At 53.1% G+C, this 19,776-nt stretch overlaps 7 protein-coding genes and 1 non-coding gene across 8 annotated transcripts; 5 read left to right on the forward strand and 3 right to left on the reverse strand.

Annotated features, from left to right (window-relative positions):
- Nucleotides 1-399: 399 nt before the first annotated feature.
- Nucleotides 400-2,597, reverse strand: P152DRAFT_219775 (putative cytochrome P450). Its single transcript, XM_033674480.1, has 4 exons — nt 2,066-2,597; nt 1,370-2,017; nt 1,210-1,316; nt 400-1,161 (listed from the first exon to the last, which is right to left on the reverse strand). The coding sequence occupies exons 1-4, from the start codon at nt 2,351-2,353 to the stop codon at nt 573-575; spliced, it is 1,632 nt and encodes a 543-aa protein (XP_033530031.1). The 5' UTR covers nt 2,354-2,597; the 3' UTR covers nt 400-572.
- An 821-nt stretch (nt 2,598-3,418) lies between these two features.
- Nucleotides 3,419-3,509, forward strand: P152DRAFT_t59. The gene has a single exon. It is a non-coding gene; the product is annotated as a tRNA-Pro (tRNA).
- Nucleotides 3,510-4,314: 805 nt separating this feature from the next.
- Nucleotides 4,315-6,565, reverse strand: P152DRAFT_452864 (uncharacterized protein; the record flags this gene model as incomplete). Its single annotated transcript, XM_033678320.1, has 2 exons — nt 4,315-5,328; nt 5,387-6,565. 2 exons carry the CDS (start codon nt 6,563-6,565, stop codon nt 4,315-4,317), a joined length of 2,193 nt encoding a protein of 730 aa, XP_033530032.1.
- Nucleotides 6,566-6,873: 308 nt separating this feature from the next.
- Nucleotides 6,874-9,168, reverse strand: P152DRAFT_462534 (uncharacterized protein). Its single transcript, XM_033680372.1, has 2 exons — nt 8,683-9,168; nt 6,874-8,631 (listed from the first exon to the last, which is right to left on the reverse strand). Exons 1-2 carry the CDS (start codon nt 8,721-8,723, stop codon nt 7,221-7,223), a joined length of 1,452 nt encoding a protein of 483 aa, XP_033530033.1. The 5' UTR covers nt 8,724-9,168; the 3' UTR covers nt 6,874-7,220.
- Nucleotides 9,169-10,030: 862 nt separating this feature from the next.
- On the forward strand, nt 10,031-11,368 carry P152DRAFT_405522 (uncharacterized protein; the record flags this gene model as incomplete). The annotated part of the gene is made up of 2 exons (XM_033676818.1): nt 10,031-10,236; nt 10,282-11,368. 2 exons carry the CDS (start codon nt 10,031-10,033, stop codon nt 11,366-11,368), a joined length of 1,293 nt encoding a protein of 430 aa, XP_033530034.1.
- Nucleotides 11,369-11,734: 366 nt separating this feature from the next.
- On the forward strand, nt 11,735-13,911 carry P152DRAFT_462536 (uncharacterized protein). The gene has a single exon (XM_033680373.1). The coding sequence runs from the start codon at nt 11,998-12,000 to the stop codon at nt 13,417-13,419; it is 1,422 nt and encodes a 473-aa protein (XP_033530035.1). The 5' UTR covers nt 11,735-11,997; the 3' UTR covers nt 13,420-13,911.
- Nucleotides 13,912-15,912: 2,001 nt separating this feature from the next.
- On the forward strand, nt 15,913-17,298 carry P152DRAFT_373765 (uncharacterized protein; the record flags this gene model as incomplete). Its single annotated transcript, XM_033675566.1, has 3 exons — nt 15,913-16,113; nt 16,294-16,545; nt 16,663-17,298. Coding segments are annotated over 3 exons (1,089 nt in total), but the record flags the coding sequence as incomplete, so codon positions are not given.
- Nucleotides 17,299-17,956: 658 nt separating this feature from the next.
- On the forward strand, nt 17,957-19,065 carry P152DRAFT_497812 (uncharacterized protein). Its single transcript, XM_033682272.1, has one exon. The coding sequence runs from the start codon at nt 18,211-18,213 to the stop codon at nt 18,736-18,738; it is 528 nt and encodes a 175-aa protein (XP_033530037.1). The 5' UTR covers nt 17,957-18,210; the 3' UTR covers nt 18,739-19,065.
- The last annotated feature ends 711 nt before the right edge of the window (nt 19,066-19,776 follow it).

Here is a 19,776-nt window from a genome sequence, read left to right on the forward strand (position 1 = left end):
TTCGATGCGCTGTCCGGCTTTCAGACAAGGACGCCGAGCCACAGGTATATCGGGTTGTTGAAAGCCTGCTAAGATGCATGCACGGGATCGAATGACACATGGACCTGTACTGTATACACGGCTTATTAGCCAAGTAGCACGGTGGAGCGACGATTTGGGGAGAATGTACATGTAGGCTTGTAGCTTGAGTCGGCCCCCCGAGCTGGTTGCCGATCTTGCCCCCCATATCATTGATATTTAATGTTCCGTTTAGCTTCGGGACCAGGGTGCCTGCATGATGCCTCTAGCCGGAATTGGAGGAGTGGCCTGCGTAGAAAGCGAGTGGCATTATGCTCAGGATGGTAGACCGTATATCCAAATATAGCACAGTCTTGCTATCGGAGAGAACGGGGTGTTTACGAAACTGTACCTCCTTGAGCAGTAAGAACTATTACGAAGTAAATACTTCGTCCAGCCTGTAGATTCAAGAATCTGGTCGTATCCAAGTCCAAACACAGCATTTCCCAGCCAGGTAACAACCAAGCATCACCATCTCGGATATCAAAACACCCCTCACGCCTCCAACTCGTCTTTCATTTCCCCCTCAGCGTCATCACCACATCCAACTTCCCCATCGTCAACGTAAACGTATCTTTCGTCTGATTCTCAATCGCATCACAATCCTCGCTCGGCGCGAACTTCACGTCAAAGTTCCTCATAATGTTCGCCATGACCGCGCGCATCTCCATCATCGCCAACTTCTCCCCGATGCACTTGTACGGTCCCGTGCTGAACGTCAGGAACGCCCGCTTGTCCACCACGTACTCCGGCTTTGTGGTCCACCGCTCCGGCATGAACTCCAGCGGCTTGGGGAAGTACCGCGCGTCCCGCTGAATCGTGTGCACGGGCATCCAGATGATCGTGTTGCCAGGGATGAATTTGTCCTTGATGTGGATACCCTCGGGGGGTGTCTCGCGCTGCACACCGGAGGGGACGGCCGGGTGGAGACGGAGGGCTTCGCTAATGTAGCCGTCGAGGAGCGGGGAGTTCTCGACGTCTTCGCAGGTGAGGAAGGTCTTTTCGCCGGCGACACGGTCGATTTCGGCCTGGAGCTTGTGGAGCTGGTCGGGGTGCTTGCAGAGTTCGTACATGAGCCACGTCAGGGTGGATGCAGTAGTATCACTGTGAGAGTTAGGACGGTGGCAGTGCGGTGTCCGGGGATATACTTACCTGCCAGCAACGATGACCAATCGGGTATCTGCATTCAGATGCAGAGGGATCTCTTCCTCGGTCGGATCCAGGAGCCAGCTAAAGATATCTGGCTTATCAGGAGTGACCTGTGATCCTTTGAATCAGTATAATCTGGGAAAGATGTGGCCCGGTAACTGACCTTTTTGCGATCCTTCAAGACATGTGAAGTCCATTTCATAAAGTCTTTCAGAGTCTTTTGAATCACCGGCAACCGCAATAACAGGTTAGTGAACCATGCAATGTCTCGGAAAATGCCCAGTGGCTCCATCGAGCCATGCAGATCCTTAATCACCTGATCCTCCTTTCCCTTCTCGAGCATACCAAAACTGCGGCTGAACCCGATATCACCCATGACATCGAAGGAGTAAAAGTTCACCCAGTCGGAGAATCGCAGCGTTTTCCCCGCACGCTCCTTCAGCTGATCCATCAGAAGCGTGGTGTGGCGCATCACGCGTGGCTCGTAGTCTCTGAGGGCCTTGGCGTTGAATCCGCGATCCCAGATCCGGCGGCGATCTCGATGCTCCTTCTTATCGCGGCAGGTGTGGAGCGAGGAGCCTTCGATATGGTGCCCGCCCTGGTACCACGGCCCCTTGGTGCATTTGCTCAAGGCGCCGTGGACGACTGGGACGGCGTCGACATCGGCGATTGATAGCTCGCGAGGCCCAAGACGGATGTAGTCACCGTACTGCTTGTGGAGTTTCTCGACCTCGGCGAAGTATCGGACCTTTCCCCACGTGAGGTAGAAGGAATAGAACTTAGTGACCTTGGCTAGGAGGGGACCCGGGTACTAGACAGATAAGCTTTGCACGTCGTGATTTGGCAAGGAAAAACTTACATGACGAAGACGGTGGAAGAAGAATCGATAAATCACTATGCTCGTAAAGATCGTCGCAAAATAGACGGTAAAGGCGGTGGTGGTCACGACAAAGGCATCGAACACGGTATTGACGCTGCCAGCAGAGATGAGGGCAAAATTCAACGCCGCATAAACGGATTGGCCGAGCAGAATCAGGATCCATATCGAAGCGTCTGGCTCTCCTTGAGCAAGTGCTGCGTGCGTTGCCAAACCAAGCGCTGCAATGAGCGGCTTGCTTTCCAGCAAGGTCACCAAAGCTGGCGCCATTGTGAAGGTCCTGGACAAACCCGTTCAACGAGATGAGATCAAGAGAAGGCTTATGAAGTACTTGATTGTCAATAAAATACGAATTGGTTCCGAACGACAGAACTCGCAAGTTCCAAAACCTGAAGTCTTAAGACATGGTGGACGGCAGTGGATAGCGGGGTAATATATTGTGCATAGAAATAGTTGAATCACGGTAGGGCTTGTCAGTTGTCGAGTCAGATGCAAGATTCAATCATAGCCGGAGAATGTGGTCCGAGGTGCCTTAGCCTCGTCCTGAGTCGAACTCTCCCAAGATGGCTGAGAAAGTATGAATGCGCAATTGCACATGTTGGTGCCTCACTAGACCGTCGAGTCTGGTCTGGTCTCGAATCCGGGGCAATGGTCCCCTATTCCCACATAACGTATTAGCGGGTTGCGGGGAAGAGGGGTTCAGATTCTGTTCTGTTCCGTCCTCCGGGGCGGAAAGCCTCAACTCCGAGCCTTCGTCCAATGGGAAGCATGGTAAAACCGTTGACTCGCAATGTGCGACTCAGTTTCGGTCTGGAGAGGGATGAGGATGATCAGCATATTTCGAGGGTCGTTGATATGCTATTGATCATGATCGCCAAGGTTTGGATTGGACAGCCGGAATCTCAGTTGAATCTCAGATATAATTCCTCTCGATTCGAGCGAGTGCACCCATGCAGCAGACTCAGTGTTGAAGACAATGATGAGGAAGAGAACAATAATGAAAACGACAACGAGGACAATAGTAATGAAGCAGCAAGAGGACCTAATATTGAAACCCTGTAACTAACCAGTTAGCGGGAAATATGATTCCGATAGCATAATACCTGGTCTTAGGCACAAAGGCGTGTTGAAATGAGGAACCGAAGCCATCAAATCTCCAATATCAAAGTCGGCTTTCACTAGCATCCGAGCCCGAATTCTGAATACACTTGATTCAAGATTGATGGTGATTTACGTCGTGCATTAATGTCTCGAGATTTGCTAGCAGGTGGACCCACCTAATTTTGTTTTAGTGCGCACAATGTCACCTCAAAAGACGGAAAACATTTCATCAGCGGGTGTATGGTCTAGAGGTATGATTCTTGCTTAGGGAAGTCAACACTTCAAAACATGCAAGAGGTCCCGCGTTCGATTCGCGGTACACCCCCTATTCATTTCTTTTTTGCCTTTTTTTTGCCGTGGTTCTCATGTGTAAGATGGACTTTGGGTAGGTTGGGGCTGTATTGAGCTGGTGTTTTGGTAAGAGAAGGTGGGCTTCTGGAGGGAATAGAGGGAGCGGCTACTCGGATGTCTAACACATAAAATACCATGGTGGTGTCAGGTTACTATTTTGCTTTAACCCTGCGGGCTACTGTTCAATTTCATTGTTTCTATATATCATAGTCCTGTAAGGAATACAGCAGCCACTAATCCTTTCCTCCCGTTTAAATATATTGTTTTATAAGATTCTAGACGAACTCCTCCCCAAGTCCCTAACGATACAATCCTCCATCTAGGGCGGAAGAAGTCGGGACCCTTCGCCTTTGATGTCCCCCGAAATATCCATCTACGTCTTTAAAACGCTCAATTGTCCTACTAGAGAATGGTTTGTTCAATTGATCATTCCACGTACCTAAAATGAGTAGGCGAATCATAAATACAAAGGATCGAAGTAGACCCGCATGTCGGTTCACAAAGGTAGGTACAGGGAATTTCCGATCCCAATGGCTCCAGAGCACTCCGAATCCCCAATTATACTGCCGGTAGCAGTGTCCATTCCAGGTTCGCCGACCCTGCCAGATTGGACCCATCCGAAAAGGCGCCATCGCTAAGTACGCAAAAGTCCCACGCATATCAACCACAAGTTCGGGAGTTGTCCTCCGAAACGCCAGCAAAGAGTACACCATCCTACACAACAACACTCCTCCAATCCCTACCTCCTCGACTTGTTTCCTCTTTCGAAAGCTTCGAACTCACTCGATACTCATCTTCATCAATCCATCACTCGTATCCGTCATCCCCTGCAACCCCACCCTCTTCGGCCCCATCCCCGGCGTCCCCATCACACCATTCCCATTTCCATTCCCATTCCCATTTCCACTCCCCGGCACCACGCTGCCCTCCCTACTCCGCTTCCCAAACGCCCCCGCCGACCCACCCGCCGTCCCCCACAAAGGCCCAGCGCCACCTCCTCCGCTCCCCGGACTCTGGCTCAGCACCGGGCTATTCTGCACGGACAATCCCGGGCTTACGGCGCGACGCTTAAGGCTCATGCCGTCGAACTCATCGTCGCGACGTCGCTTGGAGGCTTTACGGATGCCGTCAGCTGCCGATGGCGGAAAGTGGAGCGAGTTCGGGGGTTGCGGAGTGGTGGCGCGGGAGTGGCTCGCAGCGTGGGCGTGGGCGTTGGTGGCGGGGGCGTCGAATGGGTTGGCAACGGCGGTGAGGTTCGGCGGAGTGGTTTGCTGAGCGAGGGAGAGGGCGAGGGAGAGGTTGCCGTGGTGCGAGGTTGAGTGGGAGTGCGAGGTGGAGGAGAAGAGCGAGGCGGAGCGGCTAGAGGCCGAGATCGAGGGGCTGGAGGGGCCCATGCTGATGTCGTCGCTCATTGCGGAGCCGCGGGGGAAGAGTGGTGGCGGTCCGGGCTGCCGGCTGCCGTTGCCATTTGTGTCGTTGGGAGACGTGCCCGTGCCGTTCGATGGGAGCGGCTCGAAGGTGTTCCAGAATTCGCGGCTGCCGAAGGCGGGTGGGAAGGCTCCGAAAAGCCCTTTGGCACCGCCGGGGTGGTCGGCTGGCATGCGGTCGTCTCCTAGCATGCCGGTGAGAGTGTCCGAGTTCGAGTGACCGGCAGAGCTGGAAGGGCGGATCATGTCACCGTCGCTTTCGCGGACTTGACGGATAACTTCGGCTTCACGGCGGATATCGGCATCAAGGGGGTGGGTTTCGGCGATGAGGTCATCTTTAATGCGACCGAATGCACGTGTTTTTGGCTGTGAAGTTTTTGTTAGGATGGTTCGAAACGGATACATTGTTGTTTGGTAAACGAACCAAGAGGTTACCTCGCCGCGTCACAGCACGTCTCACCACGCCCGGTGTTCCTGGAGGCGGTCGACCCGCTTCATCGCCGCTGTCGTTACCTGAAGAAATGTGAAGATCGTTCGTATGGAAGCTCAGGCTTTCTCGCCGGGATCCCGCGTTCCGCATGGCCACTTCTCGCGCAAAATATCCACCGTTGCTTTCCGACGCTTTTCCGTTTGGAGGGGATGCAGGGGCGGGGCTGGCGAGGGAGCTGTGTCCGCTCATGCTTGCACTGGACGAGCTCTTTCGACTGCGGTGGCGTCGCAATCGTGCTCGTTGATAGTTCATGAATCCAGCGGACCCTCCGGCGAAGCTGTTTCCGAATGGGTTTGCTGTGGATGGAGCGAAAGGAGTGGATGCACTGGCGTTGTTTGATTTCATGGCCTGCGGGGTGGAAATGATCATGTCGTCGGTTTCGTCATGGTCCATCGGATCGATGTCATCATCACTGTTGGAGGAGCTCTCATCATCCAACATGGCGATGCTTCCAAGTGAGCTGGTCGCAGCCATTTTATCGCCATGCTGTGACCATGCATTGCTTCCCATGCTGTGCGAATCGAATCCGCTTGTAAACGCTGATCGGCGTTGGTTGGGAATCATCATGCCCTTCTGTGTGATGGTAGGTGAGGAGTCGGGCGATGACTCTGCGAGGGTAGAATGATGAAGATTGGTGCACGCACGAGCAAAATCCAGGCCCCGTGAGTGACGAGGAAGAACTTGATGTGATGGAGATCCGTACGGGCCTCGAGGATGATGTAGTGGTGGGGAGAGCGGTGCCCGATTCACTGATAGACCGGTGCTGAACACTTCTCTCGGCGGCATCTGCAATGACAAGCCGCGTTGGTGGAAGTTTGGTCGGCGCGGGGTCTTTGGGTCAGCATGAATATGGTTGTCATCCTTGGAGGATTTGGCCTCGCGGATATCGGGCGAAGGGATCAACTTCGGGGTAGAATCGGATAGGGATCGTGTCTTGGTTGGTGTACAAACCAGCTGTTCACCAGAGTGCGGACCAGCAGCGCTCAACGCGCTGGATGTTTGGGAATTGTGGTCTGGTGGTGGGAAAGAGTTGGACAATCCACGCTCCAGCATAACTCCCAATGCAGAGAAAGGAACGGAGTCCTGCTTTGTATCTCTTGGAGCGGGCTTCATGATATAGGTACTGCAGCTGTTCGTATGTTTGTATCGGGAGGGCGGCTAGACAAAGACACCAGGCTGGAGAGTGGGATCCTGGGAATAAAGGGGGTACATATTGGCAAGTATCATTTCGAGATGCTGATTGAGCCAGAATTGGAGGAGACTTGCAGGAAAAGGGTTGAGGAACTCTTTGGACGCACAAGACATGCGATATCGAGATGGTGATGCGGCACTGGTGAGGTCAAGCCTCCAGGTCCTGCTTGAACCCATTGGTTGGCGCCATCGGGCGGAAACATTCTGTTCATTTTAATTGGCCATATTTTAACGCTATTCCCTCTTTGGTTAGTACCCACTTCATTACCCCACCATACTAAATATCCTTGGCGTTCGCGTTTCCTTTGTGCTGCCTTGTTGCCTTTGTGCCTCTTCAGCTTTATGTTCATCAATCTTCATGCCTAGCCACACTACCATGTAATAGAAGGCTAGACATGGCTAGAATTGATTACAGTATCACTCATAAGGTAGTTATACTGTCCCATAAGTCATACTCCGCCATATGTGCTCCTCCGTGAATGGTATGGAAATATCATGTTGCTCCCAATTCCACACCTCGTTCAGCGCACCATGGTCTGTCGTCCACATTAGATCTCCTTCGTAACTCCTCGCTGCATCAAATACACACAACTCCCCTCATATACTCCACCTCCTCCCACAAAGCGACCCTAACATTCAGCATCTGCAGTACCCACTGATTCATCACAAGATCCCTCCGAATCTTGCCCACGCAGCGGCACAGCTTCAACCCCCTCTCAGTCGTCCTCCGCTCCTCCAGAAACTCCCCACACTCCTTCTCCCACCCCCGACTCTGATTCCACAGCTCATGTACCCCTTGCAAGTGCGGCGGCCGATCATGCCACGCATCGTATAGTTCAAAGTGCTGCTTCCCGGCGCTCTCATCCCGAGTCGACCATGCCACCCGCGCGTACAGCTCGATCAGCACGTCCTGGCCGTTCCGCGCCGCCGCACACCCCGTATTGAGCGCCTCGCCGATGCGGAAGCACACGTGGAGCCGGGTGGCATTAGTGATGCCGATGATGGGTGAGCGGTCGCGGACGGGCGGAGGGAACCGGGGGCGGGCGAAGAGTGGGATGGGGAGATTTGGAGCACTGGTGAGGATTGCTTGAGGGATAGGCTGGTGAGGATCAGGGTCGTGGGATAGGATTCCGCCGTTCGTAGGATTGGATTTTTCGGGGGTCGTGTCAGTGGTAAGCGGGGATAAGTCGTCTAGATCGTCGAAGTTGAAGTCATATGGGTCCCTGGAAATGGTAGAGGACGGTTCTGGGCCTGGTCTGCTGTTTGCATCCGAGCTGGGTACCTGTTCGGTAGCCACTGGTGTCATCAGAGGCTTCGCGCTCTTGGTGGTGCTGGGAGTATGTTTCTTCATGGATTCCGCGTAGACATCAATCGGTACCAGGTCATCATCGTCAAGAAGTACGTCACCGTACTCGTCTGTGGACGGATGGCAATCTTGGACGTCAATGGCATCGGAGTAGTCGGATGGTCTATCGAGGTGCTGACTTGGTTGCTGACTGCCCTGTTCGTTGATTGAGTGGATCTGTTCGGCATTCGGATATTCAGCTCTATTGACGATTGGTATTGCGGGAATCAGCTGAGACTGAATAGTAGACGTCTGAGTCGAAACATTTCCATTGAAGTCAGACTGTGGGGTTGCATGATCGGCTGGATCAGGGTAACGGAAGTTTTGCAGTCTACTCAGCGTCGTCTCAGAGAGAGCTGGCGCTGCAAATTGTTGTAATGGAGATCCGTTCATGAGTTCGGGTGGCAAAGCGGTGGGACTATAGCCCGAGGCTCTATTGTTCGCGGTCGCCTTTCCGGATACTGCTCTGCTACGCTTTGGCTGAAACTTGTATGCATCCTGCTTGCCCTTGCGCTTCTTTACGGCGTGAACATTGATGTCTACAGGGTCGACAGGAGCGTATGATTGAGGAGGCCCCGATGGAGGCGGAGATCTGTTGCCATTGATTGCGGTCCAGCCGAAGTTCGAGGCACACAGGGTCTGGCTGTATTTAATCAGCAATGAACACAAAAAGGGTTGAACATTGTATGCCTACCTCGTAAACGGATCGACTCCTTGCTCTTCCGAATGCTCCATTTCCTGGAAAAATCGTATCGTATCTTCGTTTCGGCGTGCAACCGTTATCGGATTAGCTCTACCACAGGACTCATAACGCTCTCTGCTTGACTAGGTGCGCGACTCAGATGTACCGAAACACAGATATGGACAGCTCGGATGCAGTGAACGATAGACTTGGAAAAAATTACAGAGAGATATTACTCCATCATCAGAAGACTGAAAGCGATTGAAGAGGGTCGTGTTGAACTCATGAAAGATCCAAACCGGAATTGGCTGGGAGTTTGGATTGTCTTCGGTCCTTGGTAACGAGGAAGGAACCCAAAACAGGAAGTCGCAACCCTCGTGGACGCGAGCCCGCATCGAGTCACGGGATATCATCATCATCGTGACACATCATATCGCGATGATACAACTCGTTCTCGGGTAATGGAGACACACTTCATCTCTGCATTGCGAATTGTCAGTCTCATTGTTGTCAAGCAAATATTTGAATCGCAGGGCCAAGAAATAACCATCCTCATTATTCAGCGGACGGCAGGAACAATAGACGCAGCGTGGGGTTTAGCGGATCCACGGATGATGTCGTAACGTTGTTCGGTTTCCTCACGACTACTCTTCGCCGTCTTCGGGATTCATCTGCTTCTTGTCAATCGTTTCATATCCAGATATTCGCTAGAAAGAGTTGACGAGGTTGATCAGGTCACTGGACGAGGACAATAGAGCTGAATAGCTCAAGCCGCATTGGCTGATTCTCCTTCCTATTGTTCCCACCTTCACCCATTCATTTGCCAAGGGTGTTACTTGGTCACTCATCAGCTTGCTCGTCACGCGCATACTCTATGATAGAGAGGGTTATTTTCTTAATACCAGCGATAAGAGCAATCTTCGCCATACCCGCAACCCCGATCTCGATGAACGCATTTTAAGTTATCCTCCCTTTGTTACTCCGGTCTCGTTCATCTCTCCCTCCGACCCTCTGCACGTGAAGGTATCAGACCCTGAAACCCGACGTGTTCGCCAGTTTAAGGAGAGATACCCAAGGCGCGGCGTCGCAATCTCACTTACGAAGTGAGTGGGAGCCGACTTAAGGCTTCATCTTTTCGACCATGTTCAGTGGATCGGTAAGTCAGTGACATTTGTTGATAACTCCCATCACTCCATCCAGGGCACAGATCGCCCCGTTGCCTTGAGCGGTTATATGTCTCTTGAGTTGCAGAAATGTATAAAATCTGGGCTTTGGCTGCAATCATGACCAGTCCTATTGTATTCTGTCCTTTCTTAAGTCGTTGTCGATCCTTGTTGCCAGGCCCCATTTCTCCAAAATCATGTGCACCGTTTATATTTTTCGGAAACTGTTCTCATGTATTCTTAAACAGAAGAAGCCGTATTCGGCCATCACCGTCCAAATAGAACGGTTGACCAGCGAGGCATACGAGGAACATGATCTGGCGGGCATCGTGGACTTGGTGGAAGTGATTAGGATCCAGGACACAGGTCCAACAGAGGCAGCGAGAGCCATTCGGAAAAAACTGTGAGTCTTCTGGCATATTTGAAGAGCCTGGCTTACGATATTCAGGAAGTATGGAAGTCCACACAAGCAGCTACGTGCTCTCACCATATTGGACGCGTTGATCCAAAATGCCGGTAAGGGGTTTCAGAGGACATTTGCCGATGAACCGCTTCTCGAGCGTCTCCGTATTGTGTCACAAGATGATATGGTTGATGCTGAGGTCCGGCAGAAATGCAACGTCCTGTTCCGCCAATGGGCAGCTGGGTATAAGAACAAACAGGGCCTACAGGGAATTGCATCATTGTATAAGCAGCTCCCGAAAACGAGGCGACCTCAGCCTCAACAATCCAGAGTGGTTCGTGAGACGGAAGCAGACACGCACGAGCAACCGCCATCACCGACAGCCACACGCTCAAGGGGGACGTCGTCAGCTACTGTCTACGCTGGTCATTCTCGAGCGTCTTCTTCAACCGCTCCAATATCACTAGGAAATACCACACCCCCAAGCTCGTCCATCTTCCGATCCTCCAAAGACAAAAAGAGCAAAGCGAAGCCCTTCAACCTCGAGAAAGAACGGCATCAGATCCTCGAAACCATCGCCAGCGCCTCTGTCGCCAGTACCAACCTCGTCAACGCCCTCAAGCTCATCAACCGCGAATCCCAGCGTGTCAGCGAGAACCCCGAAGTCATGAAACGCTTCGATACCTGCAAGCGCCTCCGCCGCCAGATCCTACGCTACATCCAACTCGTCGAGTCTGAGCAGTACATCGGCAGCCTACTCAGTGCGAACGACGAGCTCGTCAAGGCGCTGATGGCGTTCGAGGTGCTCGACAAGAGCATGGAGGATGATAGTGACAGCGACAATGAGGCATTGCAGGAAGCGCGTTCGGAGTTTATCCATGAACCCGCTCGTGGGGGGGGTGTCAATGAGGGGTTCTCGCGGTTGAGCATGCAGGAACAGCCGCCAGCGAGGCAATCCAGGCCGTCGTCAATGTCGATGCCGCCGCCGATTCCGAGTGCCGCGAGTAAGCATCGGATATCACAGTATCGACCGGAACCGGAGCCGGAAGATGAGGTGGATGACGATGATCCGTTTGGAGATCAGAATGCGGTGAAGACCCCGTATGTCGAAAAGGGCGGGATGACCTGGTAAGATGGTTGGTCATTTTTTTGAAGATGTGCATCGGCTAACATAAATCCAGGCGAGATGTCTAGGGAGCGTGTGATATGGATTTATTATATCTGTAGCGACATTACTTCTTATTGTATGAGAGCTGCAAATACCCCCCAATGCCAATTGTGTTATTATTTGCTGAGAACACTGTATCAATGGTGATTAAGTGCTTTGATGGCCCAAAGAAACCTATATCTGCATGCCTGAGTCCTTCCCTGTCTTCTTTCATATGCCCAACCGTCTAGATTTCGCCAGTCGATTCTGGATTCCCCAGATCATATAAATCCTACCGTGATCGCATGCTTGGTTTCCTGTTCTCTCATCCAATAAAATCTGCCGCAATGGAGAACATCACCAACGTAGTCACCGGCTCCGGAGATGGCTTGCGCAACGAGTCTCTCGATGGCTTACAAAGCAACAAACAGCGAAAGATCATGGACGTGGTCGACCGGCTCCGCCGCAACGGGCTCAGCACAATCCTCCAGCTCCCCCAACTCGTCGTCTGCGGCGACCAGTCCAGCGGGAAGAGCTCGGTCCTCGAAGCGGTCACCGGCATCGACTTCCCCCGCAAGGAGAACCTCTGAACCCAGTTCGCCACCGAGATCGTGATGCGGCGGGCGAGCGCCGAGTCGATCACCACGAAGATCATCCCCGACAAGAACCGCTCGACGGACGAGCAGGATCGACTGAAGCGGTTCGAGCTCTCCATCAGTAACTTCTCCGAGCTGCCGGAGCTGATCCACGAGGCGACCGTCGCGATGGGGCTGCTCGACGAGGACGGGGCGAACAAGCAAGCGTTCGCGCGCGACGTGCTCAGCATCGAGATCAGCGGACCGGGATATCCCCAGCTGACGCTCGTCGACCTCCCGGGGCTCATCCACTCCGGCAACAAATCGCAGAGCGAAACGGATGTCCAATTGATCCACGACCTCGTCGACGAATACATCGCCAACCCACGCACGATCATTCTAGCCGTCATTTCCGCCGAGAACGACTATGCGGGCCAGATCATCCTCAAGAAAGCGCGCCTGGTGGACCCGAAGGGCAGCCACACGCTGGGGATCATCACGAAGCCTGGCTTTCTTCGCGCGGGATCGGACAACGAGCGGGCGTGGCTGGACCTGGCAGCGAATAAGGATATCTACTTCGGGCTCGGGCGGCACATGGTGAAGAACCGCGCCGACAGAGAGGTCATGACGCTCCGGGAACGGAATGAGGTCGAGATGAACTTTTTCAGCAAAGGAGCGTATAAGGACCTGCCTCGCGACCAGTTGGGCATCGACTCACTCTATATCCGGCTGAGCAACCTGCTCGTTCGCCACCTCGAACGCGAGCTCCCGTCGTTGAAGAGGGAACTAGATCAGATGTTGGCCGATGTGCAGCAGAAGCTCAAGGAGGCGGGCGTCAAGCGCACCACGCCTGGAGAGCAACGTCAGTTCCTCACGGCGGTGGGCGCGGAGGCGAGCGAGATTCTGAAGTGCGGCGTGCAAGGCCAATACGAGCATCCGTTCTTCCCGACCATCGCGACCGACAAGCCGGTGGACGCGCAAGACAATCATACGCGGCTGCGAGCGCTGGTGCAATTCCTGAACCATGATTTTGCACGGCGGATGCACGAATACGGACATAAATACGCAGTTGAACCAAAAGACAGGAAAGATGCGGACAAGAAAGACGAGCAGAAATCGGATTACTTAGGCTTGAACCCGAAGGTCATGGACTGGGAAGAAGGGACACGTTGGGTCCTAAATATCCTTCGGGAACTTCAACCCCTTGATCATCAACCAACTATTCTAGGAGATATCGACGCCATGGGAAGGATCGCGATGGCCCACGTCGAGAATGTGGCTAAGGCGTGCGCTCAGTTCACGCACGGTACGATTAGTACGACAGTCCCCGAAGATGTCGCCAGTAAGATCTGGTCACTCAAGGTCGATCCGAGGCTCCGTAAGCAGTCGCACAGCGCCAAGGACGAGTTGCGCCGGGTGCTGAAGGATAATCGCGGGCATTTGATCTCGTACAATCCGTAGTACGTGTCCGAAGTGCAGATGCGGAAGACGGACAAATGGCATAGCGACATGATGGAGAGCGTCAACAGCACGGTGCAAAACTTCGAGATCGGCGACGACGAGCAGTGCCTGCAGTGGACGCGAAAACGCCTCGTGGACCCCGTCCAGCTCAAAAAGAAGCTGCGCGAGAATCGCAACAACGTGAACATGGACCAGTACGCGGCGGAGGAAGCGCTCGATTGCGAGATCGCGTACTACCAGGACGAGATCAAGTACTTCATCAGCGCGGTCACGAAGCAAGTAGTCGAGCGGCACCTCGTGGCGCCCCTCCCGCGCGACCTGTTCTCCGCCGTCGTGGTCGCCGGCTTGTCGGACGACGAGCTGGAGTACATCGCGGGCGAGCCGTTCGAGATGACGCAGATGCGGAATCATCTGGAAGGCAGGCGGCGCCTGTTGGAGGAAGGGGAGAGAACGTTTCGGATGGCGATGGGAAGTCCGCGGTGAAGAGTCGAGTAATTATGGTCTAGGCGTTTGAAGGTCCTCGTCCAGGCGTCCAGTTGACGCCAACGGAGGCACGCGGTGGACAGAAATCCTCGCATTACCGAAGTGCACCCGCGCCCACACAAAACCTGTAGGATTTAATGCATTCTACAAGTAATTAATACACATCATTTTAATATGATCCCATTTCGTGAAAACCCTCATAATCCATCCCGAAGGCGGCCCCATAGGGGTTCTACGGAAAGATCACGTATCTGTGGTGCCGTCAATTTCGTGGAGATCCAACAACGCAGGCATGGTTTTAACTCATAATAAGTGACTGTACAGATGGTGATTTGGTGAGGAAGACCCCTGTAGAGTATTGGTGGTGGGTGCACTTCGGCAATGCGAGGATTTTTGTCCACCGCGTGGGAGGGTCCTACACGGAGATCGGAGAGTGGTACGTAGTTACGTGCAATTACGAATTAGTGACTTGCAAATTAAAACGAATCCCAGGACAGACTCGAATCCTCCGGAGGAAATGAGTGAATAACTATGTTTCTGGCACCATTTCGTGATTCGTCGACTCCATGAGGCGGGTGGTTCTTCAAGGTGGCGAGGTTCTCCACAATCACAAAAATGAACGTGCTGGGTCAGGTATTCCGTACATCATATGAATTAGAATTCCGACTGTTTTAACATCTATCATTTATGGGCTGTGGGCGTATGTAGAATGCTGGATGACAGCAAGCGCATTGATCATCGCCAGGGAGTCGGTGGTGATCTGGATCCCATTGGCCATTTCATCTCTTCCCAGTTCCTCCCGCCGAATCCTAACAATCGCTATCTGCAATTCCGGAGAAATATACGTACTAATACGCCGAAATCCAAAGGGCCGAATGACAGGCCAAGTGACAGGCACACCCGGTAGGAATTACGACGTAGTAGGATGCAGGATGGATGCAGGATTGATGCAGGATTCATTCCAGAATCTTAGCGCCCGCGTTGTGGTCCAACATCAACGTCGAAACCGGTTTCTGGCCGTCGTCCGATCACAGCATACAGACGGCATGTGACATGGGACACGGCGATTGAATGGCCTCGACCAACCAAAGCGGACACGAGGGCATTTGGTGATAGGAATTCTAGAGCCAATGTGACCAATAATGTAACCCATTGTTCATATCTTTTAATAATAATAATTGCGACCTTGCCATACCACGAGTCCATGTCATTCCATTCCACGTCCACCAAAGGGGGAGAGGGAGAGTGGCGACGGATCGCGAATTCAGGGATGGCAATTGGCAAATGGCAACCGATCCACCGGATACACTACTCCCAAATCGCCTCCATTGCCATTTGCTTTTTGCAATGAGATAAACTTGAATACCTGAATACCTAAACACCTAAATACCTGAATACCTGAATACCTGAGTACCGGAAGTACCTGGATCCCACGAAGTGCAAGGCTGGTCATCGCGACATTGTCCATCGTTAGAATTATTGTATCGAGTGCTGTCATACCCGAGCACATCCATCCTCCCTCCCTGTTCCCACTTTCCTGCGTTGGATTTTATCCAGGACCCGCTGTCGCGTTTGAAGGAACTCCCTAGAAGGAATTCCTCGACGAGGGCAACTCTCCAACGCCTCGACACCAGAGACGAAGAAACCTCCATCATATCAACGCCTCATACTCTGCCCATGTACTGCTAACGGGATCTTCCCCGACGAGCAACCGTTGGCTCCCCTCCGAGATCGTCACATCCTAATCGCACCACGACTCCCACCATGAATCTCCGATCCCCTCGCTCCTCTGCCCTCTACTCCCCGACCCTAAGGCGAACCCAATCCTTCTTCGCCGTCTGCACACAGCACCCCCGCCGCCTCCTCGTCGTCCTCGTCCTCTTCTCCCTCTTCATCTTCTTCACCTTGTTCCACCTCCCGACCTCCTCGCCCATCGACTCCTCCACCCCCTATGTCTCCGTACCCGTGCCCTTGCGCGACCATCCGAAGACCATCAGCGGTGGCGATGGATGGCGGTTTGTCGCCGATTTGGACGAGAGGAATTACGGGTTGACCGAGGAGCAGTGCGATGCCGCCTTCCCGGGATATTGGGCGGAGATCGATCGCGCCGTGGAGTTTCGACGGAAGCATGTCGGGAAGGTGAAGGAGGAGGATGTGGATATCGGTTGGAGAGATGATGGGGTGGTGCGGGCTATGATATATAATCGTCAGGTACGTGGGACCCTCAGGGCTGAACACCGAAGTTTGGTCCGCTCATCCATATCGTGCGATGGGGTCTGGAGCTTGACCCTTGTTCGGAGAATTTATTCCTGCCGCGGGGAAGAGATTCACTTCCAACATCGCGACGAGATATTATTTTTGATATTGAACCCTCTGCTAACGCCTTTCCAGCTCTATATCGTCGAAGCCAAAGGCGTCAACGACCTCGACTACCACTTCCGCTCCCTCGGCATCCTCCATCAAATCCACCGCGCCATCTCCTCCTGCACCGACCCCATTCCGGACATCGAGTTCTCCTTCTCCGTCGACGACATGGCCGACCCGGACGGCGACACCGCCACCATCTGGGCCTTCTCGCGCCTCCCCCACAAGAAGAAGCAATGGGTCATGCCCGACTACAACTACTGGAGCTGGCCGATGGACGTCGTGGGCGACTACTCCGAGGTGCGCACCAAGATCCGCGACCTGGAATACCAGCTCGGGAAAGGCGCACCGAACCCGAATCCCAAAGACCTGCACACCATCGGAACCAACGCACAGCCCGGACCCCTCCACACCCGCGACGACAATAATTCCTCCCCCGTCGTCCCCGCCGCCCCCTCCCCGCTCTCCCCCCGCGACTTCTTCTCTCCGACCTCCGGTGACCGCTCTTTCGACGCCAAACTCCCCCTCCTCATCTGGCGCGGCGCCAACCTCAACGACGTGCGCGACTCCCTCCTCCGCGTAACCGCCCCCAACCCACCGTGGGCCGACGTGCTCGAGCTCAACTGGCTCAACGCCTCCGAACTGCAGTCCCGCATCATCTCCATGCCCACCCACTGTCGCTACCGCTTCGTCGTCCACACCGAGGGCCGCAGCTACAGCGGCCGCCTTAAATACCTGCAGAACTGCCACTCCGTCCCCTTCCTGCACCGCTGGGAGTGGACCGAGGCGCACCACCACCTCCTCATCCCGGAAGGGCCCGACCAGAACTTCGTGCTGGTGGAGCGCGATTTCTCCGACCTCGAGCCGAAGATCCAAGCGCTGCTGGACCGTCCGAAAGAGGCGCGCCGCATCGCCGACAACTCAGTAAGGGATTTCCGTGATAAATACCTTACTCCTGCCGCGCAGGCGTGCTACTGGCGCAAGCTGTTCAAGGGCTGGGCGAGCGTGCAGGATTTCACCCCGAGCTTATATAAGGACGGGAAGCGCGGCGAGGAGTGGCAGGCACTGTCATTCGAGAGCTACGTGTTGCGGAGCGATCTGAACATGGAGCGCGTGGGGTGGAGTGAGGAGGAGATCGCGCGGGAGAAGGCGCGGTGGGATTTGATCCGGGAGGAGAGGCAGCGATTGAAGGATCAGGAAAGGGAAAAGCACGGGGGGTGAGAAGAGGTGTATGGATGGTCATGATGTTGCATGTGTTCAATTTCCGGTGGCGGATCACATCGCGGGAGTCTTGCTTGGTGTTCTTGGAGTCTAGTTGGGCTTTGGGGGACTTTGGAGTTTCCTCGAGGCCGACAAGCCTTTCATTCCATGGGCGTTTCCTTGGTGTCCTTCCGGCGACGTTTTCGATCCACCTACCCGCTGAAGCGACAACGCGAGCAACCTCTACGTTTCACGGCCTATTTCATTTGGTCCCGTCTAGCATTGCGTTCCTCTTGGGTCTCTCTCCGGCATGCGCGCGCGTTCTGATAGCGGATTGGGTCCGCGGTTCTGTAAATATATTTCCGTTCATGACCGCGCCTGCGAGCAGGTTGAATGTGTAATGAGTCGATATCGATTAGGTGCGTAGCTAGAAATGGTGGACAATAGACACGATCAACCGAAGCCCCTATTGGTATCCCGGGACTACTTCAGTTCCATCTTCATTGATTTCCAGTTCGATGTCACTTGAAGCACTTCGCCACCGAAAGAGTGCGGATCACGGCCCACTCTCTCATACGCTGGTCCCCTGGGAATGTGATTGATCCTTTATCTCGATATTCATCATCCCACCTGGACGATTCTACATACCACCATTCTTGCGAGCAAACGGCTACCCCTATGCATCATTTCCCCTGACAATCACTCTCGTTTGCTTCTCTTCCTCTAAGCGAATATGATGATCCCATGACGATTGCGTTTCTGAAGCCTAATCTTTTCATAAAGGGCGCTCCTTCTCAGCTTTCAATTCTTCCTTTTTGTCAGCCAGCGCTCCTACCGGCCACTTGGAAAATAGCGATATGTAGATCTGCAGATAGTTTTAAACTAATGAGACCATCAGCGAAACGCCTGTTATTCTTGTCAGAATGCCTGAATATAGTAGAGGCTCTCAAAAATACTCTGAATTATTTTTCCGATAGAAAATTTCGTTCTCTACGCGCCGCGTCAGAGGTATATCAAATTCCCATAAGCACCATTCAGGATCAACTCGAAGGCTGTCCAACCCGCGAAGAGAGCTCCCAGAATGCACAGAAATTATCTCCTATTCAAGAGACATATTATGTGGACTGGATCGTCGAAAAAGACCGCGCGAGTCGAGCCCCTTCTCACGCCAGGGGGGGCAAATGGCGGAATGCATCGCCCGCGAAAATGGAGACAATTCCCCTTGCAGAAACCATTGGATCGAAAAATTCCTTCGCCGTAATCCCCAAGTAAACAGCAGGGCAGGGACGGCTCTGGAGGCTCCGCGTGCAAATGGAGCAACAACAGAAGTTATTTCAAGTTTTCTCGACCCATATCGACGCATCTGCGAAGACTACAAGATTAAGCCCTCCAGCCGGTGAAATTCCGATGAACATAGTATAATTCTGGGTATAGGAACAAATGGGAGGATAATAGGGGCCTCTACAGGCCCAAAGAAGAAGCGTACATATGTCAAAACCCCTAGAGACCGCGAATGGGTTTCTATTGTTGAAGCAAGCTCGGGAAGGTCAACGTATCTCTCGCCTCATTATCTTCAAAGGCGCAAACCTTCAAACTACGTAGTTTCCCCCTTCAATCAAGAGCTTGTAGAATTGTCACTTCACGGTATCGGAGAATGCCTGGACTTCGAAAGAAATTGGACAGCGTTGGCTTCAACAAAAATTCTTGCCAGAAATCAGTCCTGACAGTCCCGGCCACGATGAATGGAGATTACTACTGTGCGATGGCCACGGGTCTCAAGTCGCAGTTGAATCATGAAGCTCGGTAAAAATAACAGTTTTCCCCCTTTTCCTCCCCCCAATTGCTCCCATGTTCTTCAGCCCCTTGCTGTCGCGTGTTTCTTCCCTATCAAAACCAAGTATAATCAGATACTGAGCCTCCTAAGCTCCCTTGATGATGGTACCCCTACTAAAAAGTATAATTTCATTGATATCTATAGCAGAACTGGAGCGGACGGCTTGATTTTACAGAATATTCGTGCAGGATATCGTGGAACGTGACTGTATCCCCTAAATATATATAAAGCATTACAGAGCACCAAATTGAACAAGAACCACTCTATTTCTACACCCAATACACGCTGTACTACACCGGAACCAACTGATATACCAATTTTCCATACTCCCAAGGGCCCAAAAGAAGTTTTCGACCAAAAATTCGAAGAATTGACGGAAAGGGGGTTTAGGGGTGGAAAAGAACGCTGAAATCGCTGCGCTCAAGGCGGAAAATCGACGCTTGAAAATACCCATGGACTAGAAGATATGGGTGGTG

Source organism: Eremomyces bilateralis (assembly GCF_010015585.1).
Source record: "Eremomyces bilateralis CBS 781.70 unplaced genomic scaffold P152scaffold_36, whole genome shotgun sequence".
In the NCBI taxonomy this organism is placed as follows: domain Eukaryota; kingdom Fungi; phylum Ascomycota; class Dothideomycetes; order Eremomycetales; family Eremomycetaceae; genus Eremomyces; species Eremomyces bilateralis.